The sequence below is a fragment of the Phyllostomus hastatus genome, unplaced genomic scaffold (assembly GCF_019186645.2).
Source record: "Phyllostomus hastatus isolate PE091 unplaced genomic scaffold, TTU_PhHast_1.1 phas_scaffold_129, whole genome shotgun sequence".
NCBI classification, from domain to species: domain Eukaryota; kingdom Metazoa; phylum Chordata; class Mammalia; order Chiroptera; family Phyllostomidae; genus Phyllostomus; species Phyllostomus hastatus.
Window position 1 is genome coordinate 8,328,440 of NW_025334009.1, and position 15,578 is coordinate 8,344,017.

Sequence of the window (15,578 nt, forward strand, 5' to 3'; positions counted from 1 at the left end):
CCCTTAAAACAAACAAAAACGGAGACACTCTCCATTCTTCCTCCTACCTTAGAACAGACACTGAGTCCTGTCTCAACAAAATAAAACCACAGAGAAGGAACATTCCGGTAGCACCCTCACCCCCGAGACCATCCGTCTCAAGGAGTACACTAGGCCACCTAATTAACATGGGGCTGTGGCGCAGGAGGCCCGATCCCCGAGCCACCTGGCCCCACTCTCATTTGGAAGGAGGGTAGCGATGGCCCACCCAGGTGTCTTATCCACCCAGTTTCCAGTCCTAAGAGGAAGCCAGAGAGGGAAGGAGGGTGTGGGTGACCATAACAAGGGTCGGGGGGCTGCTCGGGGGACGCCGCGAGAAGACACACACTCGCGACTTCAGGGCGCAGGGAGGGTGCCGGAGGCAGCGGGCTGGGTCCCCGGAGCCCAGAGCCCACAGGAGAGAGCGGCCAGGCAAGGATCCAACTGGCCCTCGGACATTCTGCCTCCAAAGCAAGTGTGACGGCCTCTCCCTGGCCGCATAAGTAGAAGAAGTACCGGTGTCCCAGAGCGCCCAGGGCTCTCACCACCCAGGCCCTCACCTGCCCCGCTGCCTCGAATGTCTCCCCGAGGCTCCTGGGACAAGTGTTCCCGGAAGCCAGAGAGGGCCCGACCTCAAATCTCACTTCTCCCCTTTCGAAAGGGACGCCTCCAGCCCCTCGGCGTTCCCCTCGGATAAACAAGCAGGCACTGCCTCCCTGTCCACATTCTTGGTAAGGGCTGCTCGAGCCTCACGGAGACAGATGGATATTTCACGACGCTGGCTCCTTCTGGGCCGTCCTGGCCTCCTGCCCCGGTCCGGCTGGGCCAAACCCAGCCCAGGCCGGATGAGACCGCAGGCCATGGGGATTAGGTTGCATCCAGTGGTGGAAGGCAGGAGGCAGGGCCCCTCACCCCGGCCTGTGGATCCCCAAGTTCCACCAAGGAGAGGAACTGCAAGGGTGACCCTCGGCTCCTCTGGGTCACGAAGTGGAGCCTGGTCCGGCACGTGACCCCAGGCAGGCTTTCTAGTCTAGTTCGCAGTGCCCTGGTGAGACCGAGTTCTGCTGAGCTGCTGAGCTGCAGAGCTGACGCCCGGGCGTCTGGAGTGGAGTAACTGCTGGCCCGGGGCGGAGAGGGTGGGGACAGGGGTGGAAAGGGAACGAAGAGCCCTCCTGTGACAGGCGTCTCCTGGGTCCCTCACCAGGGCACGGTGGGGCCATGGGGTCCCATGGAATGAGGTTTTCCCTGTCTTCAAGAAAATGTGAACTACTCTGAAGTCTGGGAAATAGGTCCAGGGCAAGACTTTAAAAGGCAACACTAGCGAGCAGGAGAAATTAGTGTTCAGCGTCCCCCACGCCGCATCCTGCCCCTCGTACCCTGAAAACTAAAGTGCCCATAATGTCAGTGGCCGGTCGGACGAGCGGACGGTTAGCTGCAGGGGCGCAGTGCTCCAAAACAGCACATGTCACAAGGAAAGTATTCACAAAGCAGGAATGCACTTTTCCTGTTTGCATTCCTGACAGCCTCAGCTACCCAGAAAAGTGTTACAGGCGACGTGACAAAGAGTTACACCAAGGAAAGGCCCACCCTCTGACACCCTGGGGTTGGCTGGGGTGGAGGGCACTGGCTGTGGAGAGGCGCCCACGAGCACCCAGCTGGTCCAGAACACACCGAGGGCACGCTGGCAGGGAGGGGTGTGGTCCAAAAATGCAGCAGCGGGCACACTGCCCCCCAAACAGGCTTCCCCCTGCTCCACCCCACCCCGGCCCGGTGTCTGCTGGTGGCAGCTTCCCCATCAGCTACCTGCACCGGAGTCCTTGTTGGAAGGTCTGCTTCTGGGGGAAGCCAACCTAAGACACGACCTTATGGGGCAGCCATGCAAATTAGAGGAGGTAACTGTCGGACGCTTACCATTATTCCAGACTCACGGTGCATGCAGGCACGTCAGCTGGAAGGAGGGGGCGGCAGCCGAGGAGGCTCCTCCCTGCACGGGCTCTTGTGACGGGCGGCTGGGAGAAGAATCTGCAGCGACTGCCCTGGCTGAGAGCCCCGGGTGCACTTTTGGAAAACGATGTGCTGCTTTCCGATCGGAAGGTTGTCCCCGGGTCTGTGGACCCCAGACCTATCTGCTGACCCCGCCCTCCCCGACTGTCTCCAAAGAACAGCAGTCTGCACACTGAATGCCTGCCACTTGGGAGACAGAATAGTCAGGCCAAGAGGGGGCGCTGCTGCAGCACAGGGGGTGCTGGCCAGCAGCAGGACCAACAGGACCTGTCGAGGGTCTGGCCACCCTCAGACCTGGCAACTGGATCCCAGGCTCCTTCGCCAATCCCCAGACACAGCCACACACAAAACTACCTTCCTGTGACTCTGCTTGTCACCCGAGGCGTGGATCGCAGAGGGTGGAGAGTGGGCAGGAAGAAAACTTCTGCACCACGTGCACCGAGCAAGGAGCCCTGGCTCGTGGGGCTGCCCTTCCCAGGCCCCCCCCCCGCCCCACCACCGAGGGAGCAGTGCTCCAGCCCATGTCCCAGCCCCAGCTCTGACTCACCCACCGCTCAGCACGCGGAGGGAGTGTGGAATGTGCGCTTCTGCGCAAGGTCCCTGGCGCAGCCGGCTGCCCGGTCTCTGCTCCAGGGGCAGAGTAGCCTACGTGTCCTCAGAAAGACAAACAGCCTCTTGGGGCTCACGCACATTCCCCAGAGAGGCCACAGGTCCTCAGGCTCCGTGGGGATGGCCCACGGCCCGCCAGCCTCGGCTCAGCACGGCACTAAGCACCCGCATCCAAATACTCCCGGAGGCCCCCCTGGGTCCCCAACGGAAAGATGAGCCCCCGGGAGAAGTCTGCTCACCACGACCTTTCTCCAGCCCCCAGGCTGGTTGCCAAGTTTCACTCTGGGGCCCAGAAGAGGGGCAGCTCACCAGGCTTCCCTACCATCCCCAGCCCGTTAACGCCGAGCTCAGAGCCAGGCTGTCTGGATGTTGATTTCAGCTCCAAGGACTGTGTCCTTGCCGGGTGGCCCTGGGCCTCAGTTTCCTCATCTGTACAACGGTGATAAGAATAACGCCTCCCTCCAAGGAGGCCCCGCCCATTAGTTCACCGGGCAGACACTCCTGAGCCAACACTGCTCCTGACCGAAGAGACGCATCGAGCACCCAAAGGACGAACGCCACTCCCCTTATGAAGGTGATGTTCTCGTGGGAGAAGAGTGTGACTTGTCACTCATGAAAACGAAATCACTCCACTAAGCGCCACGAGAGTTTTACGAGCTGTTGTAGGCACAGCAGTCAAAACAGAGCCTGGTGCGGGGTCGGGTTCAATGGGGTCACTGCTGTCACTATTGTCACCATGGTGATAGCCTTCTGACAATGCCCACAGGGTTCGCCCCGTGGTGGGCACTCGTGGAACCCGTGGGGAGAATGCAAGCCCCACAGGTGGGCTGTGAACTCTTCTCCCAGATGGGAGGGAGTTAACGGTCATGTCTTTTGTTTCTCCTTCCATGTACTGGTCATTGGGCTCTGGTCTCTACGTTGATTATACGCTGCGGCAGCCCTGCCGGCCACAAGGGCCCTCTCCCCATCCCAAACTGAATTAACCATTTTTTAAAACATTTATTTTTTTTAGAGAGAGGGCAAGGGAGGGAGAAAGAGAGGGAGAGAAACATCAATGTGTGGTTGCCTCTTGAGTGCGCCCTACTGGGGACCTGGCTCACAACCCAGGCACGTGCCCTGACTGGGAATCGAACTGGTGACCCTTTGCTTCGCAGTCCAGCACTCAATCCACTGAGCCACGCCAGCCAGGGCTGAAACACCATTTTGTTCCAGCTTACAAGAGCACCAGTGTGGGGACCCCAAGGAGAGACGGAATTTTGGAGCTCCTGTCATTGGTTGGAAATTTTTTCCTTTTGCCTTTGGACTAATAGCCATACATTTTGCTCTTGGGCTGGGGTGGGGACTGCTGAAAAGAATTAGGTGCATTCTCTCTGGGCTGCCCGGGACAGAGATGTGCTGACAAATGCACTTTCAAAGCAGTGAGGAGTGAAGGCGATATTTCAAAGTATCTGCTTCCACGCACACGATGGAAAATGCCTGTTTCCTCGTGGTGACAGGCACAGGCTCTGCTAGTCCCGCCGTGGCTGGGGCCTACGTGCACTGTCGAGGACATGCTGCATTTCGGTCAGAGACGGAACTTTTCTCCCATGAAGTCTAGGGCTCCCCTGAATCTTAAGGTCAGGAAACCCTAACTAGGCTCCCTGGGTGACCACTTTGCAAGGTGCATGAATGTCTGATCACTATGCCATACACCTGAAGCTACGATCACACTGCACATCAACTGGAACTGGAAAATAAATTAATTTCTTTTAAAAAGGAACCTTGAACTAGGCCTGCTTTTACGTCTACCACTTGATCGCACCTTTCTCTAGCTCACCGTTACAGGGGCGGATCCACAGGCTGACCTGAAGGTGGTCCATTCACAACGCACATCCCCCAACCCAGAGCCCCTTCTCACGGGAGCTAGGGTCCAAGGCTGCCCCCCAACTCACGCTGCCCCTGCAGCTCCCTGCAGGGCCCTTCTAACTGTCCTGGACGCCCAGGCCTTGCTGCGCCTCCAGCCCCGTCTGTTGCCCTGGGGACGAGGTCACCACCGCTCCCATTCATTGAACACGTTACTGCCTGCCGGCGGCTGTTGCACCAAGTGCGCATCACAGCATCGAACACACCAGCCCACCAGGGGGCAGTGCTGTCTTCACGGGGAAACTGAGGCTGAAGGGTAAAAGTTCGCCGACTCATCCAAGGTGCTGAGCAGAGTTCAATCCGCTCCTGACTACCATTTCGCTCTGAAGTCCTCGTGCACCGAGTGCAGAGCTGTGGCAGCTACGGTTGACGCCCCGGCCGCGCTGGGCCCCTGCCAGGGGCGTGCGTGCGTGTGAACGAGGCGCCAGCAGCCCTTCCTGACTGCCAGCAGGGGGAGCACTGCCGCGTCAGCCATCCACGCCCCCTCCCCACAGGGATTTTAACTGGAGTGGCAGGAGAAAACGTTGGGAAAGAAGGGAATACAGTAGCAGCTTTGTAGCTGCAGCGGCTCTCTAGGACTCTGGGAAAGTGGGGGTAGCTGGGTGTGGCTGGAGGCAGAGAGCACTCGGCCGGCAGACTCCGACCAGGACCTGCAGACCGTGTCAGGGGAGTGGGCGACCAGCGGGGAAGGCCCATGCTGCCTAGGAGGCCACCCACTGCCCACGGCCAGGTCCAGAGCCAGGGGCCAGGTCCCCCAGGAGGTGCATACTGAGCTTCTGTGCAGACAGACAACAGAGCCACTCAGTCCAGGAGAAAGAGGCCTGTGTGGCCGGCCCACCCGCCTCCCAGCACGGGGACGGACATCCACACGCGGCCCGTTCACTGGCCATCCCAGCCTCCAGGCCAACCAGCAGCTGCAGCCCCACCTCCACTGGACCCAGGCACCCCAGACAGTGCGACCCCCAGCCCCCACCGGGCGGAGCACAGCTGGAGTCTAAGGCTCCGGCCCCTCCCCCCCGAAAACACTCCTGTGTCAGAGCAGGGTGTGGTGGCCCACCCTCAGTGGCTGCTTGGGGGGCCGACCATTGTCCCCGAGGCTGGACTTCATTCGCCTCCTTCGGGGGAAAAAGGATGAGGGGCGTTGCGGACCCTGCACTTTTGGAAATTGTGATGACCCTTCGAAGTTACAGGTTTGACTACCTGGGGTCTTCCCTTCCCATGAAACACATCCCCAAGCATTTAGATGAACTAAAGCCACTTTTTAAACCCTTGACAGAGTGTCTGGAGAATCCCCCGGTGCCGGGTGCACTGGCAGCCACCTCACGGTGCTGGTGCAAAACCAGTCCGGACAGAGGTGAGGCCGCAGCGTGCAACCCTGGACGAGCCGAGTCTGTCCCGCTGACAGTGCTCCCCGGGCAGGAGCCCAGGGCTGACCTGGGCCGGGGGCAGTCAGTCCTCGCCAGCCAGGCTGGCGGAAAGCATCCCTGCTGTGCTGCGGGGCAGCACCCTGCTGAGAGCCCGCTGGGAGCCCCAGCCCCGTGCAGCCCCGGGCCCCAGGGGCACGCGGTCACTCCGGTCTGCTCCAGCCCGGGGGTCCCCAGGCAGGAGGACCTCCACGGCCAGTCCGTCCTGTCTCAGCCTCGGTCTCCTCATCTCCCATCCACGCAGCTCTGGCTCCCAGAGGTCGCTCTGTCTTCTCCCTTCCTCTCCTCTAGCCCCAGCCCCTCCGCTGTCTTTGACCAGCTTTCTGGCGGACGGTGTATCTGGAAAAATCCCTACATGACTTGGCTCCTCAACGTGGAAACACGGACCTGCTGCCCAAGCCAAGACAGAAGGATTCGAATTCTCCAGATGGTTCTGAAGAGGTTGTTGGCTCATTGCAAGCAAACACCCTCGAAAGCCAAACAAAAACTGCCCACAAGTAAACAGCATGTGACACGGTCCCTTCCCACTGCCACTTAGCAGAAACCCAAGCCCACGGCAGTGAGGGAAGCCGGGGCCAGGTGAGATGGAGTGGCCGCAGCCCGGCCCACCCTCCGGCAGGGCGGCCAGCTGGGCCCGCGGCCAGGAGGCCAGACCCGGCGTGGCTGCGCTGGCTGGCAGAGGGCACCGGGGACCGAAGGCAAGGTGGTGGTGGAGCGGCATAATGACCGTCGCCATGTAGCATGGCAACTCTCCCTGTCCTGTCTTTACAATGACCAAGGCCACCCCAGTTCAGAGGATGACGGGGGAAGCGTCGAAACTTCAGCATTGCTCTTAAGAAGACAACAGAATTATCTGTCTGATAGAATTAGAATGACTGACGTCGTTTTTAAATAAGCTACCTCTATATCATGGTTACGGCTAAGGGTGGCCGAAGGGCGCATTAGATCAGTAAGGCTGAAGGCGAGGAGGAGGGAGGCAGGCGGGCAGGAGAGGCCTGTGTACCCAGACGCCTGGACCAGAGCCTGAAGTCACTGCTGACCTGTCTGTCCTCCAGCTCCCCGTCTGAGGCTGCCAAGGGCTGGAAATTCTCCCGCCCGGCTGCTCCCTCTGCCAGCGGAGGGCCCACTCCTCCCCCAAGATCACTGCCCCCCTCACACGCTCCCCCTCCACTCCACTCCCTGCACCCCACCCCCAAACTGCTCTCCAAAATGCAAACATGACCTCTCCAACCTCAAAAGCCCCCCGCTTTGCCCCCCTCTGTCTCGGGTAACTACACAAACTCCTGGCTGGGTGTGGAGACCTCTCAGGCCCCAGAGCAGGGCTCTGCCTCCAGCCCCACTTCTAAGAGGTTCCCCCGAACTCACTCTCCCAGCCAACTTGCACTGTTGCCCCCAGGGCTCTGCACATGCTGCTCCTTCTGCTAGGCTGCCTTTCCCTCCTTCTCTCGTTATACGGTTTTTTAAAAATTTACATACAATAAAAGTAAAATGTTTCATGTCCAGTTCTAGGAGGTTGAACACATGTACAGACTCATGTGACCACCCCCACAATCAGCACCTAACAGTTCCGTCACCCCAGAACGCTCCCCCGTTCAGCCCCCCGGGGAGTCACAGCCTCTCCACCCCCCACCCCAGGCAACGATCGCCTGTTCTCTGTCCCGACAGCTGCAACCTCTCCGGAATGTCGTACAAAGTGCGTCCCACGGCACGGAACCCTCGGGACTGAGGTCTTCCCCGCTGCCTGACGCCTCCGGGACTCACCCACGCTGCCGCATGTATCAGCGCCTTTCTCCTCGCGGCCGAGCCCGAGGCAGACCGGGCTCACCGTGTGCTCGCCCAGTCCGCAGCCGAGGAGCGTCTGCCAGTTTGGGGAGACCGTAAACAAAGCTACAGTGACCAGCTGGATCCGGGGCCTCGTGGAGACATACGCTGTCGTTCGGCTCGGGGGGACACGCAGGATTTCTGGGTGCACGGGAAGCGTGTGTTTGACCTCAGGGGAGACGGACAAACTGCTGCCCGGCGTAGCCGTGCGGCTGTGCGTTCCCACGGAGCTGCCGTCACCCTGCGTCCTGGGCGGCCCTGGACACTGCCAGGGCGGTTTGTGCTTTAGTTATTCCGGCAGATGTGTCGTGGCTTCTCTTCTCTTGGCTCGACAGAACCCAGGCTGTCCTCAGACACTCCCCAACCCTGTCCTGGAGCGCCCCCCGCCGTGTCCCCCACTGCTCAGGCTGGGGGCACCCAGCAGGAGGGTCCTGCCTCTGCATCCTCATCAGAGCGTTTGGCTCACGAGAAAGAAACGTTTCTCTGTGCTTCCCTCTCCCCCGAACCTACTGCCTGCTCCGCCCCACGTGCACACCCGCACAGGTGCACAGCCACAAGTGCACACACAGGCACACGCCAGCAGCCACACTAGACCGCATAGTCCCCAGGAGCAGCGTCTGTGTCACTTGTTGTTGTACCTTCTGCCCTCGCACAATGTAGACTCAAAGCGGGCATTTTCTGAATGAATGAATGAATGAATGCATGCATGCCAAGGCAGCCGGAAGAGAGAGGGAACACTAACACACACTCCTGCACAGATTGTGAATTCCCCTTTTGTGGCCTTCTGGATGTGCCACTCAGGAATTCCAAAGCCACTGGCCCAGACCCTGCCCAAGGGAGACACATGTCGTTGGAACCACTCGAGGCCTGGAGACCAGCGCAAAGCCCCACCGGTTCCTCACCCTCCAAACCCCCTTCTCCCTCCCTTCCACTCTCACCTCCTTCCCCCCCAGACTCACCAGCCACTACCTCAAATCACCACCCATTCTGGAGGCGCCAGGCCCTTGGGAATGCGGCCAGATCCTGGTCACTTCCAGGGATGTGAGTCTGTGTTTATGCGGGGGCGGGGACATGGGGACACAGGGGTCCACACAGAGAAGGGCCACCCACACACCACTGCTGCGTCCTCACGGTCAGGCCGTCAGACACAGGCCGGTGTGGACACATCGGACAACACAGGGATTGCACCCCAGAAGCCCCAGGCGCCCCAGGTGCCCCAGGTGCCCCAGGCGGAAGTACTTCTGCAGTCACATCCAAAACCGTCCAAGCAAAGGCAGCCCAGGTGGCTCGCGGGTCCGGGGCCTCGAGGAAGCCTGACGCAGTCTGTTCCCGTGTTGGTACGCTGGGTGCAGAGAAAGGGCCTCTCGTGGGGGCGGCTGTCAGCATCTTTAAGGCCCATCTGAAGCCCATTCTCCCGCTGGCCCCTGAAACAGCTAAGGAACTCATTTCTTTGTGAGGCCAACCCACCCTCCACCCCCACTTCCAACCCAGTTTTTGGACCAACCCCTGCTTGCTGTGGGTGGGGCCAGTGGGTTGTTTAAAACCCTGCGCTCACAGCCAGCCCTGCGCTCACCTGGCGCAGGTATGCAGCAGGAGCTGCAGGTGAGGGGGTGTGACCACAACTCGGAGGAGTGTGTCAGATGCCGGCAGGTGGGGCCAGGCCGGGAGGCCTGGATTCCCAGGTCTGATTCCAAAACCGGTTTGGCTTCCTGAGGGGCTCCCCCAGCCCTGCGCTGGCTGCCTTCCCGCCCAGCAAGGACGGCCGGGGAACAAAGACAGGGCAGCCGTCTCCCGCAGAACGGGCATTTCCTGCCTGCCGAAGGGAGAGGTTTAAAGCAGCAAGAGAACCATCTGAGACTAGAAGCTGCCTGCACTGGCCCACACGTAGAGAGGAGTCCCAGACGCACCCCCTGGCTGGTGCTGGGGGAGCACGTGGTGACTTCCTTGCCGTTTGCTTCGGGCCCTGACGAAAAGAAAGCCTGCCTCTGTGGGAAACCCTCGTTGCTATAGCACCTCCGGGGCTCCCAGTGTTTTCATCTGCGGTTCCATTCACTCCTCGGAACACCCCACTGTTAACACCCCGTCTTACAGAGAGGGAACCTGAGGTTCAGAGCGCCCGAGTGATCACTCGGAGCCGCGGGCGGCCTCACCTGCACGCACCCCATTCCCATGCCAAACCCCTGGCCTCTTCTCCAGCACCCCAAGCCGCCCCAGATGTCTCCAGGCTGTGAAGAGGCCCCTGTGTCTGTGACGGGGCCGTGTGCTGGTGGTAGGCGGAGCAGAAGAGCTAGGAGACTGAGGCCCTGGGCCGGCTCTGAGGGTGGTCTCAGCTCCCTCACCTGGAGACTCCCCTCCGAGCTCACCTCCAGGGGTTTCAGCTCTTGGTTCTGTCGAGGAGAGCTGACCCACGCGTGGGCTCTCCTGGGACCCCCCCCATGCCCCTCAGCACAGAGCAAACACAGACGCCTCCCGGGCTCTGGACACCCGAGGGTGCCCGGCTGCAGCACAACCTGAGATGCAGAGGCTGGAGAACCCACTCGTCCCCAGGAGCTTGCTGCTTCCCACTCAGCCGGGCCCTCAGAGCCCCTGCGTCCCGGGACCATCGGAGGTCGGCCACGGCCCCTGAACACAGCTCCAAAGCGGAAAGTCCACAGGCAGAGAGATGGCTATCCAACCCCTGGAAGGGAGCGTTAAAAACACGGTCATGCGGATTCTTTGTGGAGAGGTCGCCATGGAAACGCGCTCTGATAAAAAGGCGAAGGAAACAAATCAGGCTGTAAATCTGCACGTTCGGTACGATTTCAACTCTTTAAAACACTTCTCGAGAGCAGGAGGTACAACAACGGTAACCATGGTTACCTGAAGACAGCCATTGCTGGATGGCTGTCAATGCTTTACTCCCCCGCCCCACCACCAAGAATCAGAAAGAAAACTTTTTCTTTTTAACTGTGGCAGTCACAGTCTTCACTTCAGCATTTTTCGCCCGCGCTCAGAGATGGAGCGAGCGCACGCCGAGTCTCCCAAACCGTTCCCACCAGGAAGAGCAGCAGCGAGGGCCCCACCCACGCTTCAGAAACCTGCTCCCACGCCTGGCAGAGGCCAGCAGCCCCTCAGGCCGGTCAGTGACACCCTCGGGTCCTGCGGCTCGGGCAGGGGTTACTTTTGTCAAAAGACATGTAAGGATTCCGGACTATCGGCTTCGTGTTCCTGACTCAGGCTTTCCCTGCTCATGGCCCTGGGACCCGCAGTTCGGCGGCGGTAAGGAAGTCCCGGATAAAGGTTTTCGCCCCCAGAGAACTTGGCCAAGTTCACATCTCCGTTCTGATGAGTTGAAAGAGATTTCTCTGGGGAAGGTTCCCCAGGAGGCGCATGCAGCCTGTATCATTTCCCTGGTGAATTTCACCAAAACCCTCCGTTTCAGGACCTCAGACGGAGGTGGGGCCGCTCTGCAGAGGCGGGGACCCCCAGGGAAGGGCGGATTTGATCCCTCCCTTCCCTGGTCCCTCGGCCATTGAGGCTTGGGGTTCTCAGTCCTGGCCGCATGCTGCGGGCACCTGGGGAGCCTTCAAAGCATCCCATGGTCTGGTCCCACCCCAGATACCTCTGGGGAGCAGTCAGAACCAGGGCTGAGAACCCCTTCTCCCTCACACCCTCTAAGCTGTCCATGCTAAGAAGAGGACACCGCCAGGGCTGGGCTCCAACTTCAGCCTCATCCACTCATCCTCTACTTTTGGAGCCAAGTGGAGCCTCCGTGGACATCTGGTCCAGTCTCTCACTTTACGGAGGAGCGAACTGAAGTTCCTCCCGAGGAGTCCTGGCCCCCTGCCCCGTCCTTTGCTGGGTCCAGCCAGTGCCTGCCTGCCTGCCTGTCTGGGTCGCTTCCCCGAAGCGTCTATCTTTCCTGCTCGTTGGTGTCTGTGAGCTCAGCGGATGGAAGAGCTACTTTCTCGAGGCCCCCGGCTCGGCTTCGGGAGTGACATCCGGACTGACCGGCGCTCCCACACCTGCCCTGTGGTCCTTCCTGGGAGGGGCGGCGGGGGGGGGGGAGTGGGCACTGGGAGCCGGGCATCGGAACCTGACCGGGGACCAGTGTGGTTCTACGGCAATAAATGCAGGGCGTTACTTTTCAGCATTCAAACACAGCTCAGTTAGAGAAGATGATGTAAAGTCTGAACGCCTTTTCCAGCAAATCAAGTGACTCCCAGGTGCCTGGCCCATCAGAGGCAGCCCCGAGTGCCCCCCAGAATCCTCTCCTCCCCTGCGCTGTGGGTCGGACAACGTTTGTGCGGAGCGGAGAGGGAGTCAGGGTGCAGCCAGGGGTGCGGGTCCGTAACCAAAGCCCCAGATCACGATCTCCCCGCCAGGGCAAGCAGCACAGCTGGCCACCCCTGTCCCGGGTCAGAAATGAAAGCCGCCACCGCTCCCATGGAAACCTGGGGAACGACTCTGGCGCCAGAAGCCTCAGGGCTCTGCGCGCCCATAGTGGGTGCACGCTGCCCGCGGCCACCTGTCCGGGTGCCCACCCCACCCTTCCGCAGCGCAGCGCTTCCCCTCCGGCGGCTCCTACCATGTCCCCCGCGGTGTGGCTGGACCCGCTCCTCCTCGGCGCTCGGTCGGCTCACCCTGCCGCACCCAGGCCGCCCGGCACAGGGACTCGGGGGCTCGCCGGGCTTCCTTGGACGTGGGTTTCTCAGACCCAAGTCCACAGCTTCCTGGCAGCCAAGTGGCCCCAGGACCACGCCTGGGCGGGCAGTGCACGCGGGATGTTCCCTGGGTGGAGTTACCAGAGGAGGTCTGGGCTAATGCGCGCGGGATCTGGGGGTCCGAGGGAGCCCTCCTGCAGCCCCGAGCCACCGAGATCAGCTAGGGACATTTGCAGAGTTTGCAAAGTCCCTGCCGCTCCTCCCGGCCCAGCCTCCCCACTTCCCCGAAAGCACGGAAGGGGGGAGCTCCTTTCACAATAAAAGCCCTGCCCTGGGCTCCGGCAACTGCAGCCGCCTGAAGCAGGGTCCCAGGTGCTGGGGAGGAACCGTCCTGCCCGCTGGGTGCTGATGAGCTGAGGCGAGAGGCCAGGGGCCCGTGGGCGTAGGGCCCAGATCCCACCTCCAAGGTGTGTGGGTGCGCTGTGAGTCTGCAATTTGGAGGGACCTGCTGAGAGTCGCCAAAACCATCGCTCTCCCCTGCAAAGCCTCAGAAAGACAAGCCCTTTTTCCTGTCACCCCACTGCCCCTTTGGGGAGCTGGAGTACCTGGCTGATACCGACCCCTCCGTTATCAGAAACACAGACAGTGCCCGTGCCCCCTGAACCACCTCCGGGTGGGCTGTGCACAGTCCCCCAGGACGGAAGAGTCCGCATGCTCCTCGTTGGAGAGAGGACAGCGCGTGGCGTCCACAGCCCTGCAGTTCATTGGGGGCTGGCGCCCGGGTTAACAGCTTAGTGATGTCCACCCAGTGCCTGGACCGTTTGGAGACCCCGAGTAGCCCCTCGGTCCGCTCCGCAGCCGGGGTCCCCACGAGCACCTGGGACCAGGCTGAAGCATTACCCTCCGAGATGGAAGCTCACTAACGAGATCAGTGTCAGATGTGCCTGTGACTCTGTGACAAAACGTGTCTGCAAGGCTGACAACCTGTGTCACGTCCTTTCCTCCTCCCTGTCCCCACCCCCGCTCCCCCCTCTCCGTGTCCTCATCGGGGAACACCGCCACACGCCCTGTGTCTGGTGCTGCACGTCCATGACAGGCAGGACTACCGCCGCGTTGGAAGACACTCTGGCCGTCTCCGGAAACCGAACATCCGCGGGCTCTGGGGTGCAGCACGCCCACCCCCAGACCTGCGCCCGGCCGAGCTGCCTGCAGATGGGCCCCGAGAGCCAGGCCCGAGAACACCCACCGCGGCATTATTTCTGCGGCCTCAGGCCGGAAACAGCCCAAAGACTCAGGAGGTGAGTGACCACATCAGCCAGAAGACATGGAGGAGGAGGTTCATAGTAACTTCATTCACCCCCAAATGCCCACCAACCAGCAGTATATTCGGTCAGTGGGACGGCGCTCAGCGAGTTTTAAAAGGCCTCTGCTACCTGCAACAACATGGACGCATCTCACAGGCTCGATGCGGTGAAAGCATCTGAACCTAAAAGTACACACGGTCCGTTATTTCCCATGTACACAGAGCACACAGCACTCACCGGCAGTACACAGTAGACAGGGTTCGCCCTTGGTCAGTGGGGGGGTGACTGGGGGGGAGCCGGGGAAGCCTCCCAGTCTGGGCGGTGGGCTCAGTCCTCTCACTGTCCGCCTCCCCTGGGGACTAACTCGCTTTTCTCAAGCTTGCTCTTCCTCGCTTAGCAACATACTGTGACTATTTGCCTGTCAATAAAAGCAGCTCTCCTTCATCAATTTTAAGTTGCTATCATCTTTTCTTGATTAAACGTACTTTTAGAAGTCGTCTCCCTAAGTTAGTTGTGAGTGCTACGGGGATGGGGCGTCACCTTGCACATCACACAGAGAAAGAGAACCTGGGAGCTGTGCAGAGTCACCCCTGGGCTGTGTAGCCTCGGACAGATCACGCGCCCACCCGGCCTCAGGTTCCTGGTCTATGACATGGAAGTAACGCCCAGCTCATGACACACATGGGGAAGTTTTAAACAGATGGTGAAGGTAAGGAGCTTAACGCCTTATGGGGACTCAGCAAAGGGCAGCTCTTCCCTGCCACCCTGACCGCGGCCGTGCTCACAGAGCCCCCGATGAAGCTGTGATGGCCCCCTACCCTGTCCCCGCACCCAAGCAGCAGCCTAGAACAGCAGGCTCCCAGCCTTTCTGGCACCAGGGACCTGTGTGGTGGAAGGTCGTCTTCTCATGGACCTGGTGAAGGGGGGTATGTTTTGCAGATGACGCAATCACACTACATTCAAGCTCTCACCTCCCGCTGTGTGGCCCGGGTCCTAACAGGCCGGGACTGGTAGCAGTCTGCAGCCCGGAGGTGGGGGACCCTTGGTCCAGAGGGTGACGGAGGGGCAGCACCAGCTCCACAGGCTGCTTCTCAAGGCCGGCAGTCACTGGTTAGCCTCTGAGCACACACCCTGGGATCTCGGGTAACAGGGATCCTGAACGGCTTTCACCGTGGCAGACAGTGCTCCCTCAGAAGGCACGCCAAGGAGGAAACGCACTGAGTGTCAGGGCTGGTGGACGGGACTGGATGCAGCCAGGCCGTCCCAGAACCAGGGGTGCCAGAGGGAGATGTTTTAAACAAGGAGGCCTTGAAGAGGTAAACAGCACCACCGTGTGGCCACACGCTGCAGTGAAGCTGTTCTGCGCTTTGGCTCAGCCTTGGGTTGAAGTCACCACGTGGTATTAGTACATCCATTTCTCTCTCAGTGCCACCCCTGTATCTCAGAGACCCTGATCTAGATGAAATGGAAAGACGGAGCGAACACACAACAAGCCACCAAAAGCAAAAGGCATCTAATAGACTTAGAGTTCCTGAGGGCTGTGAATCCCAGCATCAGACGAAGCATTGGCGGGGGTGGAGGGGTGCTCTCGGGAAATAATTCAACTGAGTGTAAAGAGGACAGGTCGGAAGTCCTTCCAGGTGGCCCAGTTTATAGCACGAGAAGAACAAGCCAGGATTCAGGGCAGCAGACCTGGCCAGGAGTCAAGACTCCCCTGGGGCTCGCCGGCAGAGCCCGAGCTTGGAGCCTGTCACACACAGAGGGGAGCAGCGAGAAGAATCTCCCTCACACATTCCACACCGCAAGGAGGTGCAGTCTGCTCATGCAGCAACCCAGTCCCGGGGCTGCTAGGA

General features: G+C 60.4%; 1 protein-coding gene across 9 annotated transcripts in view; it reads right to left on the minus strand.

Annotated features, from left to right (window-relative positions):
• The window catches only part of GASK1A (golgi associated kinase 1A), a 41,586-nt gene that overhangs the window by 20,062 nt on the left and 5,946 nt on the right, over positions 1 to 15,578 (minus strand). Inside the window, exon 1 of one of the 9 annotated variants that reach the window (XM_045856499.1) lies at positions 12,346 to 12,680. The exons of 7 other annotated variants lie outside the window; for them this stretch is intronic. In XM_045856499.1, the coding sequence (XP_045712455.1) occupies positions 12,346 to 12,348 (3 nt within the window). In that variant the 5' untranslated portion in view covers positions 12,349 to 12,680. Of the gene's footprint in view, positions 1 to 1,929; positions 2,003 to 12,345; positions 12,681 to 15,578 lie in introns of those variants that run through there. One more of the 9 variants, XM_045856495.1, reaches the window with a different exon arrangement.